At 42.1% G+C, this 20720-nt stretch overlaps 2 protein-coding genes across 3 annotated transcripts in view; one reads left to right on the forward strand and one right to left on the reverse strand.

Annotated features, from left to right (window-relative positions):
- LOC147032872 (uncharacterized) overlaps positions 1-20720 on the forward strand; it is a 113709-nt gene that overhangs the window by 69773 nt on the left and 23216 nt on the right. The gene's annotated exons all lie outside the window — the stretch shown is intronic.
- LOC147032873 (tetraspanin-1-like) overlaps positions 5729-20720 on the reverse strand; it is a 38656-nt gene continuing 23664 nt past the window's right edge. For both annotated transcript variants that reach the window (XM_085870816.1, XM_085870817.1), the window contains exons 6-8: positions 12705-12824; positions 9420-9503; positions 5729-6699 (exon numbers count right to left, since the gene is read on the reverse strand). In XM_085870816.1, coding sequence (XP_085726942.1) covers positions 6637-6699; positions 9420-9503; positions 12705-12824 — 267 coding nt within the window. In that variant the 3' untranslated portion in view covers positions 5729-6636. The remainder of the gene's footprint in view (positions 6700-9419; positions 9504-12704; positions 12825-20720) is intronic.

A 20720-nucleotide genomic window follows, 5' to 3' on the forward strand; every position in this document is an offset into this window, starting at 1 on the left:
GCCTATGAAGACCAAGTCTAAATCGGGATCTGAAATTTCATTGCGAAATGATCGGAAGTTCATGGCTCGAATGTTGATTATAGCCCATAACAAAGGTCTCGATATGCGTACGGTACTGAGTCATTCATTATCTCCTGTTTCTATGCCTCTGTCCTCAGATGACTCTTCCTTATCGAAAAACGAACACGGCAGATTTGCTCCACGCTTTAGAGTCCACTGTACCCGATTGTTTGGTAGAGAAGCTCAATGAAGGGGCACTTATCATTTATTTCATGGGATTTATCCATTCCATGAAGAATGTCTATGATACGTTTGGTTCCTTAGCCGACCGTGTCCTCAACAGAGTGTTAGAACTTGCCCATCATTTCAAAAGTTCTCATGTTGATCTTGTGGTGGACACGTACCCAACAATTAGCATCAAGAATTACGAGAGGCGACGGCGTGGATCTGGCGGTGGAAAGATCGTGAAGATATTTGACAAGAATCAACGATTCAGTGGCCCAAATATCTGTGCATTTCTGAAAACAAGGTTAGCCTTGTCGAATTCCTGTTCACTCACTGGTCAGACTTGACGAACGCCAAACCTGCAAACATTTGCGTGTACCTTGCTCATGGAAATTCGTGCCACCTTTTGCAGTTCAAGGAACCGTTTGAGGTCCGTGTGGTTGACTAACTAGAGTGCGACCATGAGGAGGCTGATACGAGGCTCTTGCTACACGCTCGACATGCATCACGAGACAACCGCAATGTGATCGTCCAAAGCCCAGATACTGACGTAGCAATGATTGCTCTATCCCTGAAAGAGAGCATACCTTGCAATTTGTACTTTAATACGGGCATCAGGAACAAAAACCGCATTATAGACCGATAAAAAATTCAGTCATCTCTGGGGGACTCGGCGAAGGCGTTAATCGGTCTCTACGTATGTACTGGTTGTGATAGCACCAGCACATTTCATGGTCGTAGCAAGAAAAGAGCGCTGGATTTGATGAAAAACTCTGCAACATTCATCCGTACATTTACTGAACTCTGTAAGGACTTTACCCCATCCAGTTGTCTAGTGCAGGGCCTGTTAACCTTTGCATGTGCTTTGTACGGTCATGTAACACTGCGTGATCGGAATGAAGCGCGGTATACCTCATTCTCCGTCAGTTCCTCTTTGGAAAGACTGCTTCCTCCAATGAAAGATGCTCATTATCAGCATGTACTGTGGTGTACGTATCAGGCTAGCATCCACAGGAGATCACTGGAGAGACGTGTTACAGCTCCTTCACTTGAAGGGCATGGATGGGTTGTCAAGGACGATCACTTGCACGTAAAGTGGATGGACCAGAGCCTGGCCCCCGATGCCATTTTGGACGTTGTCCACTGCAAATGTGCTAAGTCTAAATGCGACAACGCTCGCTGCAATAAGGCAGGACTGTTATGCACAGACTTGTGCGGCTGCAAAAACTGCATGAACCGTTCTGAAACGAAGCGGATGAACCCGAGGAGGATAACTGAACAGCAGTGTGATGCCCTATGCTCTCTGTCTAATTTTCCTGGCCCCGACTAAGTTACGTTTCATATTAGTAATCATACAACTGCGTCGTCCCTCTGGATCCGACCCAGCAATTCAACCTTAATTATATAATACATACTGTAACGAAGACTTTAGAAAGCCATTTCAGTGTGAATGCGGCTGATCTGGTAATCATTCGCTGTTGAGCAAGGTCATTTGGCTCTACGATTCTTGGGTTGGTACGGTGCCTGTTCAAGGACTACATTGGCTAAGTAGACATTTGAACATTAGTTTCACACATGTATTTGCAGTTGACATCTCTATTATTAGGCACTAACAACGTCATTTATAGTTTCGGACAATAAAAACCCTATATAATATTTTTCCACCATATTACTCTGTTGCGTTTGTAAGGTCATGGCCCACAAGGGCCATTTCACCTCGAAGAACTCGTACACCTTTAACGTGCAACTTACGCGCCTGGGGACAAGCACATTCGGATTCAGCGTTCCAGAATCCTTCGGAAATTGACGAAACAAAGTTGCCCCCAGAATGTTGTCACGAAAATCACTTTCTAGGTCCCGTATGGATTTAAGGCAACAGTCTAACCTTGCTGTCTGGGGTCTTAAGGCATTTCCTAAGTAACCTTGCTGGAGTCTGGAGCCACCACGTTTTTTGGCCTGCTCAACCATGCTCTGACATGGAACAGGCCGCAACGATTTCTTAACGACAATTTTTTTTTTCACTTTCCTCACTCATATTATTGAATGTCTGTTAATCATAGCTACAAATCTCTGGGTATATTGCAGTGCTGATAAATGCTGGGAGACATCAGCGCTCATAGCTATATTTCATTTGCGCATATGAATAACCGAGAGAATCTCTTAAACTAACCAGAATTACAAAATGTAAGCTCCAGATTTGAAAGTATCAGCAGTTCCGACTCCCCAAAAAAGTGTTGATTTGTCCAATTCGGACATTGCACGGGCGTTTCTCGGTGCATTCTTGTGTCGATGGCAATTGGTAATCGCTTGCCAAGCTAGGCGTTCCGTTGGAAGGTTTGAGTGCTTAAGCCACTTATTGAGCTGCACAGTGCAGTTCTTGTCCTGATCGGGGTGTGCAGTCGACAGTTACTACAAGGTCGAGGTACGCATACAGCACACACGGACGTGGTATATATGGGTAGATTTGGATCCATATGGACTCTCCATTGGTGTGTGGACATCCCATGCCTGTTATGGGTGCCATGTTGAAAGCTTCATTCCATATTGTATGGAGGTTCTTTCAAGTTTTCCTTTATCCTCACACCTGTTTCTAAAGCATTTGATTATCGGATTTGCTTTACAAAGGTTAAATGGTTTCTCTTTGTGAGTTTCAAAGCAAAATATATTTGATAATAGCAGACTTCTGAGCCGTTTGCCGTATGAACATATTTTCTAAATTACCGAGTCAATTTTTTTTTCCATCCATCACACGCTGAATCGTGTTTATGAACATCTCCCTGAAACGTCTCCATAAATGTAACGTGGTTTTTTTGGTTAAAGCTACTCAAGGTTTCTGGGTTGTATTCAGTACGTACTGGAGTCGGTAATCACACTGACTCCAACCTGCCGATTCCCCAAAAATTACCAATATCGTGTGTGTGTGTGTGTGTGTGTGTGTGTGTGTGTGTGTGTGTGTGTGTGTGTGTGTGTGTGTGTGTGTGTGTGTGTGTGTGTGTATGTGTGTATAAATATATACACGAATGTGGGAGTTGCTGTTGTTGCCTGCTATCTCCACATGTTGGTGGTGTTCATCAGGAGGTGAAACAGAGACCTGCCAGGTGTGTGTGTGTGTGTGTGTGTGTGTGTGTGTGTGTGTGTGTGTGTGTGTGTGTGTGTGTGTGTGTGTGTGTGTGTGTGTGTGTGTGTGTGTGTGTGTGTGTGTGTGTGTGTGTGTGTGTCATTGATTGGTATCTACATATGTGGGTTTCAGAATGTGGAATGGAGTCCACCCAGGATGGGCTCAAAGCATCCACCTTCATTTCAGTAAGGGGTCACGATTCATGGACCAAGCTGTGAAGTTTTCTGTTCTCAAAGTTTTGTGCCGAGGGCTCTCTTCAGGATCGTCCCTGAGCCCAAGACAGCTTCCAACTGTAGTTCGCTTGTTATAATATTTCCAGGGATGGTTTTTAGCTCACCTGGAAAATAGTTCCGGGGAGCTTTTGGGATGGCACTTCTTCTGTCCGTCCATCCTTCCATCCTCAAATAGTTGCAACTTTTTCTCAGAAACTACACATATGATTTCAATGAAATTTGACCACAACCTTCATCATCCGTGATGGCATTAAAAAATGGCGTCTGAAGGGGTCTACAGAGGGAGTTTATTGGGGTGGGGGTGGGGGAGTGGGTTGCCTCCCCAAATAGGTATTTGCTTTCTTCTCAAACGATACACACAATTCTGATGAAACTTCACAACAACCTTCATCACCCATGACGTACCAAAGTTTGTTCATGACATTAGAAAAATCTGGCTCTAAGAGGATTTATGGGGGGTTGCCCCCCAAAATATGCATTTGCTTTCTTCTTAGAAACCACACTCATTTCCGACGAAACTTGACCACCATCTTCACCAACCATGATTTACTAAAGTTTGGTCATGACATTAATAAAGATTTGGGTCTAAGGGGTTCTACGGGGGGGGGGGGGGTGAGGATGTTGTGCCCCCAAAAATATGTATTTGCTTTTTTTTCTGAAACCACACACACAATTTTGATGAAACTTGACCGCAACCTTTATCACCCAAGATGTTCCAAGGTTTGTTCATGGCATTAAAAATAAATTCCAGAGGTATTTACTTTCTTCTCCATTATATATTATTTTGTGGGTCATTCATGCCTACCACTGGTTGTCTGGTTATCTTATCCAGACAATACCAGGTGAGCACCCAGGGGTATTGTCCCTATGTTTAATATATCTGTGAGGTTCTTTGTCATCATTCCTGTCGGTCCAGCTATCACTGGTACAACTTTGGCATTCTTCAGGTTCCAGGATATTCTCACTTCATTCTTGATGTCTTGGTGTTTGGTCATTTTCTTGATCATTTTCATCATTTCGTCCAAAATCACTGGTGTTAACACCACAATCGGCAATGCTTTCTTCTCTATTTTTTGTACCGAAGTATGATATCCAGTCACAATGCTTTGTTTTCGATGTTCACACTCAATGGGATCATTAGGTCGTACGTGAGCGGGAAGTACTTCTATGTTTTGAGTTATTATTTTTGGTTTATGTTCCCACAAATTTTCTGGAACTGGGACATCAAAGTTTTTGCAGATGTGCCAGCGAATTACATTATAAATTCTGTTGTGTGTGTGTGTTCCATCATTAAGCAGAACATATAATTATTCTCTTTATTAACCCCACCTGCACCCCCCACCTTTCTCTTCTTGTTTTTTTTTTCATATATATATATCTCTCTCTCTCTCTCTCTCTCTCTCTCTCTCTCTCTCTCTCTCTCTCTCTCTCTCTCTCTCTCTCTCTCTCTCTCTCTCTCTCTCTCTCTCTCTCTCTCTCTCTCTCTCTCTCTCTTTCTCTCTTTCTCTCTTTCTCTCTTTCTCTCTTTCTCTCTTTCTCTTTCTCTTTCTCTTTTCTCTTTCTCTCTTTCTCTCTTTCTCTTTCTCTCTTTCTCTCTTTCTCTCTTTCTCTCTTTCTCTCTTTCTCTCTTTCTCTCTTTCTCTCTTTCTCTCTTTCTCTCTTTCTCTCTTTCTCTTTCTCTTTCTCTTTCTCTTTCTCTCTTTCTCTCTTTCTCTCTTCTCTCTCTCTCTCTCTTCCTCTCTCTCTCTCTTCCTCTCTCTCTCTCTCTCTCTCTCTCTCTTCCTCTCTCTCTCTTCCTCTCTCTCTCTTCCTCTCTCTCTCTTCCTCTCTCTCTCTCTCTCTCTCTCTCTCTCTTCCTCTCTCTCTCTTCCTCTCTCTCTCTTCCTCTCTCTCTCTTCCTCTCTCTCTCTTCCTCTCTCTCTCTTCCTCTCTCTCTCTTCCTCTCACGGTATAGCAACGTTTTGTGAGGCATCGCCCTCCTCACCTCCCCCTCTTCCTCACTCTTCCCCCCTTCCTAGCTTCCCCTCCCTCCTGCCTTTGATCTCTCCCCTCCCTCCTCTCTCAACCCCCCCCTCCTTAATACCTCCCATCAGCGAAGCAACGGGTTGTATTTGCTCATAAAATATATCACAAATTCGAACAAACCACCAGGTTGAAGTTCGTGTGGTCCATATATATATTTATTCAATTTGTGCATATGCATACATTACTAATTTACATACTTAGTTGTGTTTTGTTGCTGTCATTTTTTATTAAATGCAGCACACATGTTCCATGTACACAGCAATATCGAAGTATACTGAGTACGCAAGTGTTACCTGTACTGCAGTCAGACACAGAAAAGTTACAAATACAATGACAACCACAAATGCTTACATAACCTGAATAGAGCAAACAAATGGAACCTTTCAATGATAAAGATTTTTTTTTAATGCATGGGAAATCTGCTGGAGTATATTCTTCACCATTATGACGTACAGTATGTGAACGCTTGCAGGGTCATTGTATTCCTTTTCTGGTTGTCACGGCCACCAGGCAGTCCAATCGGCTCAGCTTGGGAATCTACTCTCATATCTTAAACACAATCTTTGCCTCACATCGCAGATTCCACTTCATAATTTGAGTTTTGATAATCTTTTTTTGAAATAAGTTATTTTACCTCCAACAATGGCAGTCAAATTTGATCGATTAAACAATTGAGTGAAATATTTCTACAGCCTGTACATTTAAAGAAACTTAAAACATGAATATCAACATTGGAGAAAATTATGAGAATCCCAATTTGGAGAAAACTAGATGACACGAATCAAAGATGTATATTACCGAAGATTGATTAAGGTTCTCCAAACTATTAAAGTATGCTATCCAAATCAGCATATATAAAATAGTAATTCAGTAATAATAATGTCATCATTATTCAAGACAAGCCTCTTTAAGTTACCTCACCCTGATTATATTTTCAACAATACCAAAAAACATTTATCTGTATTGATTAAATTTGCTTAATTTTGTGTAATATCATGTTGATTTGAGCAAGTGTTCATCGCAGGGGACTTTCCTTCATCCTTTCATCTCATCCTTTGAATTGCAGGCAACCACCAAGGCAATGATCATGGCCAGGATCTGTGAGAGAAACAAGATTTTCTGAATCAGTGTTTTATTTCATCACATTTTAAAAATGTCCTTTTTTAAACTTTTTATAAATTCCCCATTTATACTAATGTCAAACTGGAAAGTTGACATTGTGTCATGGGAGGATAAGGGAAAGAGGGGAGATATTAGCCCTGTGGGTGGTTATGGGAGACAATCCGATATTGTGACGAAGTGTCCGGTTCAAAGACGACAATGGTGGGATTACAGTCACAGAAGTGAGTACAATTTGCTTTTATTTATCAAAAGAAGTTGAGCCCTGTGAGGCTGTGGATCAGAGGATGACAAATTGCTCCAGGGAATTATTATTATTTCGTATACAGCCTGTGGCTCCTGGTTGCATCATTGTGGGAGCACAGCTCTGCTGCTGATGCAGTGCCCTGTTTCCAGGAAGCTGGTACTCATTTTGCCAACCTCAGAAGGATGACAGGCTGAGTCAACCCACCTGGTGTTATTTCATGACACAACAAGGGCTTGAACTCAAGACCCTAAGATCTTAAGCCAGTCACCTCGATCATTGTATCAACACCAGGCTTGCTTCAGAGAATAAAAATAAACGACTTTCTAAGAACTATCAAGGCTGCCAAGCAGAAAACTCGAGTTGAAAGAAGGAACCTTGAGTCCCCTTCAAATTTAACATTTTAATACCAGCATAACTACAAACCTATAAATTTTTTTTTTTTTAATTGAAATATTGACATTATTGTTTCGGTTGCTCAGGCAGGCATCACGGGATGTGGTGACAAGTGTTGAAATCATCACCACAACACATCTAATACATAAAGCTCAATTTGTGTTTGTTTATATATTCTTCAAAAACTACTGAACCAAATCAAAGCAAATTTTGCATTTTGCCAAAGGGGACCCCAGGTATGGTTTCTGTTGAGGTAGCATGTTAAACTCACCATCACAAGTCTGCTCACTCCTGGATCACATTCTGCGTGATCTAGTGTTCTATCATGGATGTGTATGAGCAGGTATGCAAATATTTCCCTGCTCATGTACTTCCAGAGGTGCACCGTGTGGCTTCCTCTTCCTTTCTGGGTTCCCTGGACGGTGTATAGGTAAACTGTACTGGCATGTTGGTCATGTAGTTGGTGTAATAGGCAGGAATGACGTGGGGTGTTGTCTGTTTGCCTTACTTATTGATTATGTCTTTCACGATCGCGTTATCGCCACTTCTGTTATTGTTTTGCATTATATATGTATGGCAATTGTTTTTATCAGTTAAACTGCCCTCCCAGACTTTATTACATCATGTTTCGAGGAGCAATCGCTGTTGTTTGTTCGAGGTATTTTGTCCAAGACGTGGGTTCCGCCTCTTCAAAGTCATGTTCAGATTGCATGTACAGTGATGTGGTATTGCTGAGTGCATCACTATGCACAGCTGTTGCCCAATTATGTTCTTCCAATCTTAGTTTAAGCTTCTCCCAGTCTCACTTCATCTTTCACATACAGCACAATGCTGCAGGCTGAGGATGTGGCTGTGCCTCTGATGAAATTCCCTCTATAGATTATGGCAGGAATTTTGGAATTTGGCCAGGGTGCTTGCGATAGCTCCACTACTCTTCGGAAAGAAAGACACCATGGGATCTTAAACGTCCACCAACTAATGCCAGAAGTTGGGACTCCCAGTTTAGCATCCATCGAAGGGACAGCACACGCATTGAAAAATCACCGTGTTTGTGAAACACCAGGATGACAGTTTATATCTGGGCCGAGATTCCAATGCAGATGAGACAGTTTCGAGGCAAGTGTGCATACCTCTTGGCCATCCTGCCAGCTTTCCCAGTCTCACAGACATAAGGATGTAAGGTATGTGACACACTATATCATGAGCACTGCAATATATCAGTACATTTGTTTCAGTTGGAATTTCATGTTACTGGGTGATGAAGTTAGGAGTAGTGTACAAATTTGTGCACGGTGTATTATTTTGCCAATTTTTTCTGAGACCTCTATATCATATGGGAGTATACACCACCAAATTGTTTCCACCTTCCTGCATTCTGCCACCTTTGGTTTTTTTATGGCAGAGAGTAAGCTTGAATTGTATCAATTTTCTCAAAAAATGTTCCGTACTAGGTTTATTTCTTTAGTTGTGGCATTCCTGGATGCGGACACCAGATGATTGATCAGTTGCATGACTCCTTGTTTCCATTCCTTCTCTATCATCTTTTTGTTGTTTCTTTTATTGAGTCCTGGGGCTGGCAAGATAGCCTAGAGGTATGCACACTCTCCTCTGAGCTGTCTCGCCTGAGTTCGAAACTAAGCCCAGCAAAAAACTGTCATCCTGCTGTTTTGCAGGTAAGGTGATTCATTGATGTGCAGGCTGTCCCTCGGATGTACAGTATGTTAAAACTAGCCATCCCATCTTCCACCATTAGTTGGTGGACATCAAAGATCCCATGGTGTCCTTGGTGAAAAGTAAGTGAGCTATCGCCAGCAGCCTGAACAAATACCAAATTTCTGCTCTAACGTACAGGGGGCATGCATCAGCGGCAGACCTACACCCACAGCAAATGATGATACTCGCAGCCATATGCTGCATACGAAAGAAAAGGTGAGTCCTGACTCCTGATGTATTATCTGACTCCTGAGTCATGTATTAAAAAGAGAAAGATTGAAAATATATTGCTTATCTAACAAGCTCTTTCCCATTATGTCTTCTTTAACCCATCCTCAAGACAAACCTCAATTGCACAGATGCCTGCGACAATTCCTCCGATGATTTTGGCATTTTCCCTGAAAAAGTGTATCAGCTTGTCTCCGCAGGGCTGTACAAACAAGAAAACATCGAGAATCAAAGTTTAGGTCTTTGTGAACTCTTGCATACACAAACTGTGGATTTGTATGATAAGTATTGGCATAGACGGTTACAATTAAATTGTATTAATGCAAGCAAATTTCAGTAGTAGAACCTTTTTTGTCATTATACCTATATTGTGTGTTCAAATGGCATGTATTTATTATTCAACATTGAATAATGACTGTTAGGGAGGAAAGTGACCACAAAATAGTTTCTTCTTGTGCTATTTGCTTGCTGTTCACTGATCATGCAAGTGACATTTCAGTTTACAAACACCCATTATAATGAAACAACTGCTTAGAGAGCTATCCTTATTATAATACTTGACAATATTAATGTTCATGGAATACTAATCTCCTTTTAAGGAGAAAAGAGTAGGTGAGGACAAATATAGACACATTGAAGGACAGCCCAGCAAGATACAGTATAGAAAGAACATGGCAGGAATATGAAATCGTTCATAAATAACTAAATAATTGCAAACTTGTGATAATAAATACAAAGGAGCAAGTATATCCAATAGATAATACTGAGCAGGTATAAACTACACAGGGGTTGGGGATGAGCTGTTAAATGAGACTTAGGAAGGAGAGGAAGAAGTAATGATTATAAAAGATGAAAAACTCCAGGGCCAGATTATGTGCATCTTTGGGTATTGAAGGAGATTTAAATATTTTTTTTTTTTTACAAAGATCGAAGCCCATGGCTGACAGGTGAAGTTGACATTGTGGTGGAATAATTCATGTAAACGAGAAACCATATCGTTCCCATGACTGCCTTGAAGGACACCAGCTTTAAAGGTGCAAGAGATAGAATACCATCCAAGGCATTGCTTACAAGCATGAAAATCCATTAGCCAGTTAAGTAGAGGATCCCTGAAGCCCTTGGGCAGAACATTTCATGATCAGTGCTGGGTGCTATAGTGTTGATTGATAAAGGATAATTAAATAATGCCATTAATTATCTTCAAAATGGGTGGTTTAATTAACCCAAATACCCAATTTTCACTCATGCACCCCCTTGGAGTTCCCTTCGTATGCATGCAAAGTTTTAGGCCACCAAGTTTCATAGTTTTGGAGTTATGGAGGAGACACCCACACTGACTGACTGACATTTATTATTATAGAGTAGCAAATAAAACCCATTGCTTCGCTGACGGGAACATTAAGAGAGAGAGGGGGTGGGGAGAGAGAGAGGAGGAAGGGGAGAGCGAAGAGGTGTGGGGTTAAATAGGGAGGAGAGAGGCGATGGAGAAGGAGTGAAAAGAGGGGGAGAGGGGAGGAGGGGAGGAGAGAGAAGAGGGAGAGAGGTGGGAGGGAGGAAAGCGAGAGGGGGAGAGAGGAAGAGAGGGGAGAAAGTAAGAGAGAGGAGGGAGAGAAGAGAGACGGAAAAGCAAGGAAGGGGGTAGAGTAATGAAAGTGGGGTAGGTATGGGGGTGGAGGAGAATCGGTTTGGTTCATCCATCCCTTCTATCTGTTCCTTCTCTCCATTCCGTCCATCCACCATTTCCCTCCATCCATCCATTCATCCCTTCCCTCCATCTATCCCTTCCCTCCATCCATCCATTCCTTCCTCCCTTCCATCCAACCGTTAATAAGGAATGGCAGGCTTGGCACCGCATGACACTGCAGGGCACAACACAGGCAGGTGGTTGTGCAGATGGACAGCATCCCATCTATCATATTGAACATCTCCTGGAGATGCCCAAAATATCAAAGTATGTCCAAATTAGACAAATGAACACTTTTTTTTTTAGCAGTCTGTACTGCTGCTAAGTACAATTATGTAGCTTAAAATTTGTAATTTGGCTTACTTTAAGAGATTCTAGAGGTTACGGCATGTGTGGAAATGAAATAAAACCAAGAACACTGGTGCCTCTGGGCATTTATAAGCATTGCAATGTACCCAGTGATTCGTAGGTATGATTGTCAGGCATTCGATGATATAAGTGAGGAAAGTGAAGAAAAAAAATACTTCATCGTACATAAACCATTGTGGCCTGTCCCAAGTCAAGGCATAGCTGAGCAGGCCGAACAAAATAGCAAATTAAGACCCCAGCAAGGTAACCCAGGATGCGCCTTAAGAGCCCACCAAGACCAAGGTGTCTGAGGATGCACCTGATAGAGGATATAATTTAATACGGTCATTAATTATCTTCAAAAGGGATGTTTTAATTAACCCAAACACCCAATTTTCAGTCTTGCACTTCCTTGGAGTTTTCTTAGTATGTATGCAAAGATTCAGGCTGCTTGGTTTCATGGTTTTGGAGTAATGGAGGAGACACACACACACACACACACACACACACACACACACACACACACACACACACACACACACACACACACACACACACACACACACTTATTATAGATAATAAAGTGTATTATAATTTAGGGTTCTCAAGTAGCAATGCAAATAGCGACTTGGATTTTAAACGTCATCTTAATACGTCTATATTATTAATAATAGGCGTCCCTCTGGTCGCTTCGCTGATATGATGGGTTTAATCAAAAGACAGCATGTTGTACTTCACAAACATATTGCATGTCTATCTGGGAGTGTCAAGGAAGATGTGAAATATGTGAAAAGGTATGCTTCATAACACGTAATTGCTTTTGTGGTTGTCGTTTGTGTGCTCCCTCAGTGTATGTATGTATATATATATATATATATATATATATATATATATATATATATATATATATATATATATATATATATATATATATATATATATATATATATATATATATATATATATATTTCTATTACTTCGAGAAGTATTATTGTATTTCCTTTTGTGTGCTCCTCCCGTGTCCTTGTAAAGCATAATAAATATAGAATGTCAATATCATAGAATAATAAGCATTTTATTATTTATATAATAAAATAAAAATCCCCCACTGTCAGAAAAAAAAAATGTTACCGTTGGAACCTCTATATTAGAGCTCGAGGTCCCGCTTCTTACTTGTCAATCCCGGAAACATGGGCTTTTAAATCGGGCAAGCAAATATGATTGAAGGAACGAAATTTTGTTCCAAGTGTATGGATTATTAGCTTTCCAACGGTCCCATTCTTATTGTTGAACAACAGCGGAAACTCTTTAGAATATAGCCTTACGGGCAGAGAAACTCAGTTCCCTTTATATATTGTGAAATAAGCTCACCGGATGGGCATTGCTCTCATTGCACGGTTTAGATCCACAGCACACGTCAGGAAGAGTGCCATTGTTTTCACTTTGATAGCCAGCAAAATCAGAGGTTCCATTGTAACCACAACATTTAAACTGTACACAAGATTTCATGGTGAAAGTGGGGAGGTGGGGTGATGGAAAAATGTTAATGATGCACAGAAAAAAGAATCAGATTAAGGGACACAATACATGGCATAATATACAATATCTATATGCACAAACTTTCAATTACTGCAAGTAACACTGACAAATTAAGAATATAGAAATGCTCAGGCGTTCTTATCCCACTTGTTCAATCAATGAGGGATTTTTGGCTTGAGTGCAAGAATCATTGTTTCAAAGCAGATGCATAAATACTGTACAATCGTTTTTACAGTGGACCTTAATGGTCCCAGGGAGGGGTGGATGAGAGCATCAGAGCCCCACCCCTGGGCATCTTGATGATAGTCACAAGATAGGTGGAGGAAGTGGGGGCACATTTAATCCATACAGTGAGGGACATGTATAATGGTCACACAATATGTTGGAAGGAAACGACATGAGGATGTGAAAAGGGCTGTAAGCTGCTGGAAAAAATAGAACAAAATAACTTTGAAATCAGGTTGGACATTTGGATTAGCTCACACTGATAGTGCTCGCATGTGAGTAAGTTTACTACTTAAGTGTGGGGGAGGACGTTGCGGTTGGGGGGGGGGTGTTGAAGTTAGCGTTGGAGCTGTGGAGTTGCGAGAGGTATGAAATTGGGTCAAGAGAGACCAGGGTGGAGGATGAGAGCACTGCCATTTTCTTAAAATAAGGGGTTTTCTTGAAACAAGAAAAACATGAGAAATATTGTCTTGCAGCGACAAAAATTTTCTCTCTTTTTTTTTTTTTTTCCTTCAAGAAAACTTTTCTTATTTGAAGAAAATATTTTCTTACTAAGTAAATTGTTTTTGGCGGTTAGTATTCCCACCAAGGAGATCTGCAAGCGGCCATCTGGGTTCAGGGCTGTCAGCAGGTATATTTCTGGGATGAGAAATTGGGTAAATCTGAATCCCACAGGTAACCTTTCCATAATGTTGTGACTTGTTGAAGAAAGGGAATTTTATGGCCCTTTGAAAAAAAAAAAATTGCTCATTACACTGGTGGTTAGGCATCACTGTCTCCAACATTTTGATGTATCACACTTTTAAAGCCATGAGTTGAAAGCCATGAAGTGTATGACACGGAATAATTGATCAGATTTTGTTGAAGATTCTAATCTGGATCCCAATACAAATTTATTTTTTGAAAAACAATTCTTCACCACTGAGAGATCGGACCAAAGACGATATATAACGTGATATTTCAAAACCAGGTGGGCGGGTTATGAGAAAACTTGGTGGATGAGTTGGTTAGGCGACGAGAGCAATCGATACGATTTTGGTTCGGGTCTGGATGCAGATTCGGCCTATCAGTGGGATACAAATCATGGTGAGGTCTTAACAGTTAAGGTGGCTGGCTTAAGATGCAAGGGTCTTGAGTTCAAGCCCTGTTGCCTCATTGAATTAATACCAGGTGAGCTGACTCACCCTTTCATACCTCTGAGGTTGGCAAAATGAGTACCAGCTTACTTGTTACAGGGGGCATTGCATCAGCAGCATGGCTGTGCCCCGAGAAAACGATTCAGCCAAGCAGCCATAGGCTGCATACGATGCTATACTATAAGAGAGCTGTTTGGCTGTGTGTGTTTGTGTACTGCAATTTTTCTCAGAGATGGCTGAATGGATCTTCGTCACTTTCAGAGGTTCTTCAAGTGAGTACCGGGGAGTATTTTAAGCAAAAGAAAAATTGAAAATTTTGAAAAAAAAGTTTGTTTTGTGAATTTTTTTTGTGTTTTAATCGCTCTGTAGTGCAGAACCCTTTTTGATAAATTAGTTACATTCAAATATACATACATATAAATAAATACAAAACAATTACCATATAAATACAAATAAACCTCTTCCGGAAGCGATCGGAGTTGGGGGTACATCTTTTTCCTGAATGGCACCATATTTTAGATCGGGGTAAACTTAACCAAGAAACATCAACGTACATGCACATCATCCATTCAAAGAATAACATCTAATTCCACTTCAAGGTAACACTTTTACAATGCCTCTAAACCATTATAATCTACAGGGTGTTTAAAAAGTCCGGTTACCGCTTCCTCAGAACCTGATAGATAAATGTAATGAACACACACGAGTTCGGTTTCATGGTTTTGGAGTTATGGAGGAGAGACACACACACACACACACACACACACACACACACACACACACACACACACACACACACACACACACGTAAACTATGAATAGACAAGGCTTTTATTCTCATAAAAACCAAAGTATTAATGTTAACATGAACATATACAGTGCCTTCAGAAAGTATTCACATCACTCGAGCCCAATTTGCCTGTATTTTCCTCCATTCATTGTTCCCTCTATCCTTATAAGTCTCCCAGGCCCTGGCACTGAAAAGCATCCTCGTAGCATGATGCTGCCGTCACCATGCTTCACGGTAGGGATGGTGTGAGATGGGTGATGAGCTGTGCTCGGTTTCCACCAGATATAGCGCTTTGCATTCAGACCAAAGAGTTCAATTTTCGTCTCATCAGAATCTTTTTTCCTCATGCTCTCAGAGTTTCACATTCCTTACAAACTCCAGGCATGCTGTCTTGTACCTTTTTATCAGGAGTGGCTTCTGTCTGGCCACTCTCCCACAAAGTCAAGATTTGTGAAGTGTTGCAGAGACTGTCCATCCAACAGGTTCTCCCATCTCTAGTTCTATCAGAGAGGAACTGTAGTTCTATCAGAGTGGTCATTGAGTTCTTGGTCACCTCCGTGACTAAGGTCCTTCTTGCCCAGTTGCTCAGTTTGGTAGGACGGTCTGATCTAGGAAGAGTCTGGGTAGTTCCATATTATTTCCATTTCCTAATGATGGAGCTCGCTGTGCTGTTTGGGAACTTTCAAAACTATAAATTATTTTATACCCTTCCCCAGATCTATGCCTCCTCACAATTCTCTCTCGGAGTTCTACGGACAGTTCCTTGGACTTCATAGTCAAATTTCTGCTCTGACATGCACTGTCAGCTGTGGAACTATATATATATATATATATATATATATATATATATATATATATATATATGTGTGTGTTTCTTTCTAAGTCATGTCCAATCAATTGAATTGGCCACAGGTGGACTCCATTCAAGTTGTAATGACATCTCAAGGATGATCAAAGGAAAATAGATGCACCTGAGCTCAATTTGGAGTGTTATAGCAAAGAGGTTGCAAACTTATTGATGCAAGACATTTCATCTTTTCATTTTCAATTAATTTGTTAAAATTTCGAAAAACATTTTTTCACTTTGTCAATATGCGGTATTTTGTATGGATCAGTAACAATTTTTTTTTTTAATTTAATCCATTTTAAATTGAGGCTGTAACACAACAAAATGTGACAAAAGATGAGGGGTGTGAATACTTTCTGAAGGCACTGTACATAGATGAAACGTACCCAGGGTAGATGATGATGAGGGAGGGCTAACTGGACTTTGTAACCACCCTGTACAGTGTACAGTATAGTACATTTCTGTATGTGTGAAGTTCTATTTGTGATCTCTTGGTTTCGGGTGTCATGGTCGCATGACAGTTGCAATTCCACGGGGTTTCCGCAAATTTCATGGGATTGTGAGGTGGACAGGCGACTGTGATGGGCCATTTGTAAATCGCTCTGCAGTACCGAAGCCTTTGAAGCTACGTGAAAGATAATTTTTGTCAGGTCAGGCCAGATTAGATCTGTGACTTGCTACAGGTACCATGTAAACCTGTACTAACCCATTTCATGCTCAGGTTGTCGGCGACTAAACTGTCTCCTCCACCAGGTTTCCTGGTGAGGAGGGTGTATGGATATGGACACACAGCAGGATTAAAAACAAAACCTGTCAAAGTGTGGAGGAGCTCCTTGTGAGCCAACGGCCATTATTCATATCTTGTACCCAACTGTGTCTGCAGACATTCTCCTGTAGTTGGGTACCTCTTTCCAGGAGGTTATGCCTGGTGTCGGCTTAATGGTTAGGGTGGTGGCCTTTGGATCCTAGGGTCCTGAGTTCAAATCCTACTCCGGTGTTGAATTAATACGAGGTGGGGTTAACTCTGTCTGTCATCTTTACGAGGTCGGCAAAATGAGTGCCAGCATGCTGGTATACTGTGTTGGAGTGGCGACCCATCCAGGATTGTGCCCAATAGCCAAGGTGCCCAAATGCTTAAGCAGCACCAATGCTCTGCACAGAGCATGGACCCAATCTCCTCTCCTCTCTTTCGTGGCAGTTGGTGGCAAGATTTGCACTCTAGCCACCATAAAACACTTCATTCCGCAAAACCCATCAATGCAAAGAAACCTGAAAACCCACTCCGTGGGAGTACCTCCTGTGCTGCTTCCCTTCACAGGGCAGCTCACCGGATGATGGGACTGTGCAAAAGCATCTGGGTCCCCTATTCCTTGATGATAGGAAGCAAAGCACAGGGTAAGCTTATCGGATCAGATTATGGTGGTGTGTGGCGGTGTGGTGCTGAGGTGTCGTCCACCAGACGGCGGTCTCCTTGGGTTAACCTGAGGCGGTCCCTGTGGGTGGGTGCCTGGAATGTCTTATCCCTAAGAGAGGATCATCTGTCTCTGTTATCATCTGAGCTCCAGCGTTTGAACATCAGTATTGCAGCACTCTCTGAGGTTTGGAGACCGGATAGTGGCGAGTTCATGGCGGGTGGTTACACCTACGACTGCTTTGGTCGCTATGATGGTTACCATGTTCAGGGAGTTGAGGCGTAAATCTGTACATGCACTGAGGGCGAACAAGGAGGCATATGCACAAGGAATCTGTTCACTGATCATGCAAGTGACATTTCAGTTTACAAGCACCCATTACAATGAAACGACGGCTTAGAGAGCTATCCTTATTATAATACTTGACAATATTAATTTGTCACTTGTTGACTTCAAAAAATAAGTCTTGCTTACAGGGGAATTCGTGCATTGCATTCCTCCAAGCCCTCCCTCCTCCAAGCCCTACTGCAGTTATAGCTGAGGGTGGTGGGCTCTTGATATAGTTGTCCAAAGTGAAGGCCCGCTGGGCTGGTTACTTTGAGCGGCTGGACCAGGTTGACCCATCAGCTGTTGAGTTCGAGGTCAGGGGTGTTACTATTCCTGTTGCTGACCCTCCAATCAACTGTGAACCACCTTCCTTTGTGGAAACACAGGCTGCAGTGAACCAGTTGAAATGAGGTAAAGCCACAGGAATCTTTGGCATCCATGCTGAACTTCTCAAGGCAGGTGAAAATGCTGTCCTCATGTCGTTGCATGCAGTTCTGTGCTCTGCCTGGAACACAGGCATAATCCCAACTGACTGGAGTAGAGGCCTCGTTGTCCCTCTCTGGAAAGGGAAGGGTGATCGCCAGGACTGCAACAACTACCGAGGGTTGACATGCTCTCAGTGCTGGGTAAGGTCTTTGCAAGAATAATTCTTCATGGGGTTCATCATGATCTGCTTGAGTACCAGCGCCCAGAGCAGTCAGGCTTTCCACTAAAGAGGTCAATGATTGACCGTATCCTCGCTCTTCAAGTCGTTACCAAATGCAATTGAGAGTTTCGACCGGGGCTGCTTTGAAGCCCATGTTGGTCTCTGCAAAGTGTTCGATTCAGTGAATTGGGATGCCCTCTGAATGATTCTCGGTTTTCGTGGGATGTCACCAAAACTGATCAATCTGATGTCTGAACTATACTCTGGTGGATAGATAGATAGATAGATAGATAGATAGGTGATGGAATTATTTGAGGTGTGGTGATACCATCTCTGACACTTATTTTCAGTTGTTGCTGGGATTCGTCAGGGGTGTTTACTGGCCCCCACATTTTTCAGCACTTGTATGGACTGGATTCTGTGGAGGATGTCGGAGAGATCAAGCTGCAGTGCCTCATTTGGGAGTGTCAAGATCTTTGACCTTGATTTCGAAGATGATGCAGTCATCTTTGCAGAGACTTTGGATATCATTTTGGGAGCCACTGATGAGCTGAATGAGGAGTCGGAGCTGCTGGGATTTCAGGTCTCCTGGGTCAAAACTAAGACCCAAGCTTTCATTGATATCTTGGATACTGCACTCTTGTCTGTACCTCTTTAGGGTGAGGTTGTTGAGGTTACAGAGTGATTCCCTTACCTTGGCAGTGATATTCCTGTCTCTGTGAGCCAGAGGTCGAGACATCTGGGTTAGGCCTTGGGAGTCATGAATTGACTATCTTGGGTGTGGTGCTATCGGTATCTGTGCAAGAGGATGAAAGTCTGAGTCTTCAGGTCCTTGGTGCTTCCAGTCTTGCTCTACGAATGTGAGGCTTGGATTCTGACCAGGGATCTAAGGCAGAGACTTAACTCCTTCAGTACAAGGTCTCTTCAGAGAATCCTTGGCTTTCGCTGGTGTCCAACGAGCAGTTGCTGAGAGAGACTCAGATGAGATTTGTTATCTGTACAGTCCGTGAGTGTCACCTCTGGCTGTGGCTCATTTTCCTGTCACTGATCCTGCTCACCAGATTCTCTTCGTGAGGGAGTCTCATGAGTGGAGGAGTTCAATTGGCTGACCACATGCCTCATGGTTGCTGCATGTTGATCGGCATCTTAAAGAGTTGGGGTTGGGCCAGGCATCTGCCTGGGGGATGGCCAGATGGAGGTGCCTGGAGTACCGGCGCAAAGTGGACACAGCGACGCGCTTCTCTGGCCCACACCTCAACTGACCTGAAAAGGATTATTAAATGATCTTCGGCCCCATTCCTTTGTGGGTATGGGGAAGTGTTTAAGCCCCCCACAAAAAATTGAACAGGCAATGCTGGGTACCCCTGCTCGTAAATAAATAAAATAAAGTGGGAGAGAAAACGTAAACTGATCAGCCTGGCAGATGTATGCACTGTCCTGAGTACCGTTCTAATTTTTCTGATTGTTCTGGCTCTGTTATTTATTCTGTTCAATCTGTGGTGAGATTGATAATACTTTGAATTTATAAGAAGCAATTGTATTTTTAAGAGCCAAATTGCTCTGCCATGTGCATGACTTCAGTTGTGATAGGCAGTCTTTTGGACTGTTCGGCTTCCACCTCATCTTTCTCTTCGAAAGTGAATTGGCCGAAACCCTCAACCCCAGGACCACGCCAAGACAAACAGTAGTGAAGTCTTAAATATCCAAAAGGACTGAGGCAACACAGGTAGAAATGTGAAGTGTTTTGGCAGTGTCCAAGACACTCAGCATGTATAGTGTATTTACAGTACAATCAGGTGCTGAAAACCCTGTACAATGGCGGTTTGAAGCCAAACTAAAATGAGGGATAATCAAAGTGTCAGAGGTTGACAAGGTGTATGAGGTGTTGCATCTCGGGGTGGACACACGTATGAGGTTCCTTATATTAATGCTGGAAATGAATATTCCATATTAATATAATTGATATAATCATTCTCTGCCTGACATTATTCAGTGTGTCTTCCATTCAGAAGGCGATGGTTTTAGCTTTCCCATCTGCTCACACTCACTTGATGACTGGAAAGATCTTACATCCCATTTGTAGTCCTATGTAGATGTTCAAGATCTCACAGTGTTACTGTATTTGGAAAAAAAGGCAGCCCTTTGAAAGATAGTTTGAAAGTCTAAAATTGCACTAGTATATGTGAATGGTGATCAGTCTGGTGGGTTATTGAAATTATTCTGAACTGAAAACCATTTTATGCAAAAAGCACAACTTAATACCAGGTCTAATAATTGTGCCTTCCTCCCTTGATTTCCGTGCTTTTGGGAGTTGTCTTTTACCTGCAGTGACTTAACTATTTATCTCCTGACTACTAATATATGCTTCAAAACCTCACCGTTCAAAATACACTTTAAATTTGATACACGACAACAATTCATTCATCAATATTCAACTTCACTTGAGCGGTCACAGGCCAATCTTT

This window comes from Eptatretus burgeri, chromosome 2 (assembly GCF_056783735.1).
Source record: "Eptatretus burgeri isolate ZD-2024b chromosome 2, Ebu_testis_v1, whole genome shotgun sequence".
In the NCBI taxonomy this organism is placed as follows: domain Eukaryota; kingdom Metazoa; phylum Chordata; class Myxini; order Myxiniformes; family Myxinidae; genus Eptatretus; species Eptatretus burgeri.